The following is a 1,563-nucleotide window of genomic DNA, read 5'->3' as shown; positions in this document are numbered from 1 at the left end:
TAAGTATTGTTTGAAAGAAAGAGGATAACCGACTACTTATACATGTCCTTCAACTTTTTCAAATAAGATTTCCTTTTTCTTTTTGCATCGAAAGCTAAGCTCTTGGCCCTTGGGCTTTAACTCTTTCTGTTATGAGTCCGTCCAGTGCACACCTAGCTTAGATTATAATTAAGGGTGTTGAACATGTTAGTATGATTTAAGCTTGAATTTTATGAATTTTTGCTACTTTCATGGGGGAGTGCCATGTGATTATAATTCTCTCTTTTAATACATTCTCTTGATTTTTTTGACAAATGTTTTGGTATATAAAGAGTATAGAATGTAGGAATATATTTGATTTCTCCAAACATCAATATGAACAAATACATGCAAATCTGATGTTACATTTTTTTTCGGCGACAAACAATTAACAACACAGTACATGTTCCCACACACACACACACACACACACACACACACACACACACACACACACACACACAGAGAGAGAGCATAGTGCCAATAGATTCCTGTTTTTTACTTGACGTTTTTTTTCTGTACTTTTTTGTTGACTAGTAAAACCTCCATGTCTCCTACTTCAGTGGACCTTTATGTGTACTTCATGAGCCAGCCTGTGAGATAATGCTGTAGAGGAAACAAAAGATAAGACCTTTCAGGGTATTTGCATATATAAGTGGTGGGATTTCAACCCCTTTCACTTCAAAAAACAAGGAAGAAGATGCTTTTGTTTTTTACTTATTGCATTTATTATTCACATTCATGGATTGCTGCCAATAGTCTATTGTTTGACACAGTTGGAGTTGACTAATAGGGCCCTTTAAGTAATGCTAGAATATGGTTTCAAATAGATTAAAAATGAAATAAATGCTAGAATATATGTAGCAATTACTTTGGAAGTAATGTCAGTTTGTCAATAAAGTGGCAATAGGAAGTTCGACTATATTAAATGATCATGTTACCTGATTGTTGACATGCAATTTAGACTAATGTCTGTAGTTGGGGATAGGAACATTTCCAGACTCAATGTGCCTAACATCTTCAATAAGCACTTCATAATGCTTTTTCACTTCTTCAGCAGATTTACCACCTACTGCCCTTGCAATTTTCTGCCAACGGTCAGGGGTATCTGTGTCATATACCGCAAGGGCTTTTTCAAATAATTTGTTCTGCTTAGGCGTCCAAGAGGAGCTGTAGCTACTAGATGAGAAGGAATTTGATGCCATTGTTGCACTCAAAGACTTTTGTTGGTTATTGTTATTGGTACCTTCGAAAATATTTTTGAGAAACGGGAAGGATGGATTTATCTAGTCAAAGGAAGATGGAAAGTTCTTAAGGGATGATCTTGAAGATGTTATCAAGAGACACTTCTTATAAATAGGAAGTAAAGGGCGCGGGGTTTGTCCAGCATGGCGAATATTATTTGCAAGATGACCAAAGTGAGCATCGACTTCTTTTACAAACAATAGACCGGGTATAAAAGTCTATATAATTGGAGAATCAGTATCAAATGAAATGCATCACATCACCGGCCACTATATTAAAAGTTTATTTTTAAATGAAATA

At 35.4% G+C, this 1,563-nt stretch overlaps 1 protein-coding gene across 1 annotated transcript; it reads right to left on the bottom strand.

Annotated features, from left to right (window-relative positions):
- Nucleotides 1–320: 320 nt before the first annotated feature.
- On the bottom strand, nucleotides 321–1,355 carry LOC145166801 (protein RADIALIS-like 3). Its single transcript, XM_079085842.1, has 2 exons — nucleotides 960–1,355; nucleotides 321–624 (listed from the first exon to the last, which is right to left on the bottom strand). The coding sequence occupies exon 1, from the start codon at nucleotides 1,221–1,223 to the stop codon at nucleotides 984–986; it is 240 nt and encodes a 79-aa protein (XP_078941968.1). The 5' UTR covers nucleotides 1,224–1,355; the 3' UTR covers nucleotides 321–624; nucleotides 960–983.
- Between the last annotated feature and the right edge of the window lie 208 nt (nucleotides 1,356–1,563).

This window comes from Lactuca virosa, chromosome 3 (genome assembly GCF_052849685.1).
Source record: "Lactuca virosa cultivar CGN04683 chromosome 3, Lactuca_virosa_CGN04683_v6, whole genome shotgun sequence".
NCBI classification, from domain to species: Eukaryota; Viridiplantae; Streptophyta; class Magnoliopsida; order Asterales; family Asteraceae; genus Lactuca; species Lactuca virosa.
Note: the sequence above shows the minus strand (reverse complement) of the source record. Positions and strands in the feature narration are given on the sequence as shown.

Excerpts from the sequence above, each read along its gene's own strand:
- LOC145166801 (XM_079085842.1), bottom strand. The coding sequence starts at position 1,223 with ATGGCATCAAATTCCTTCTCATCTAGTAGCTACAGCTCCTCTTGGACG.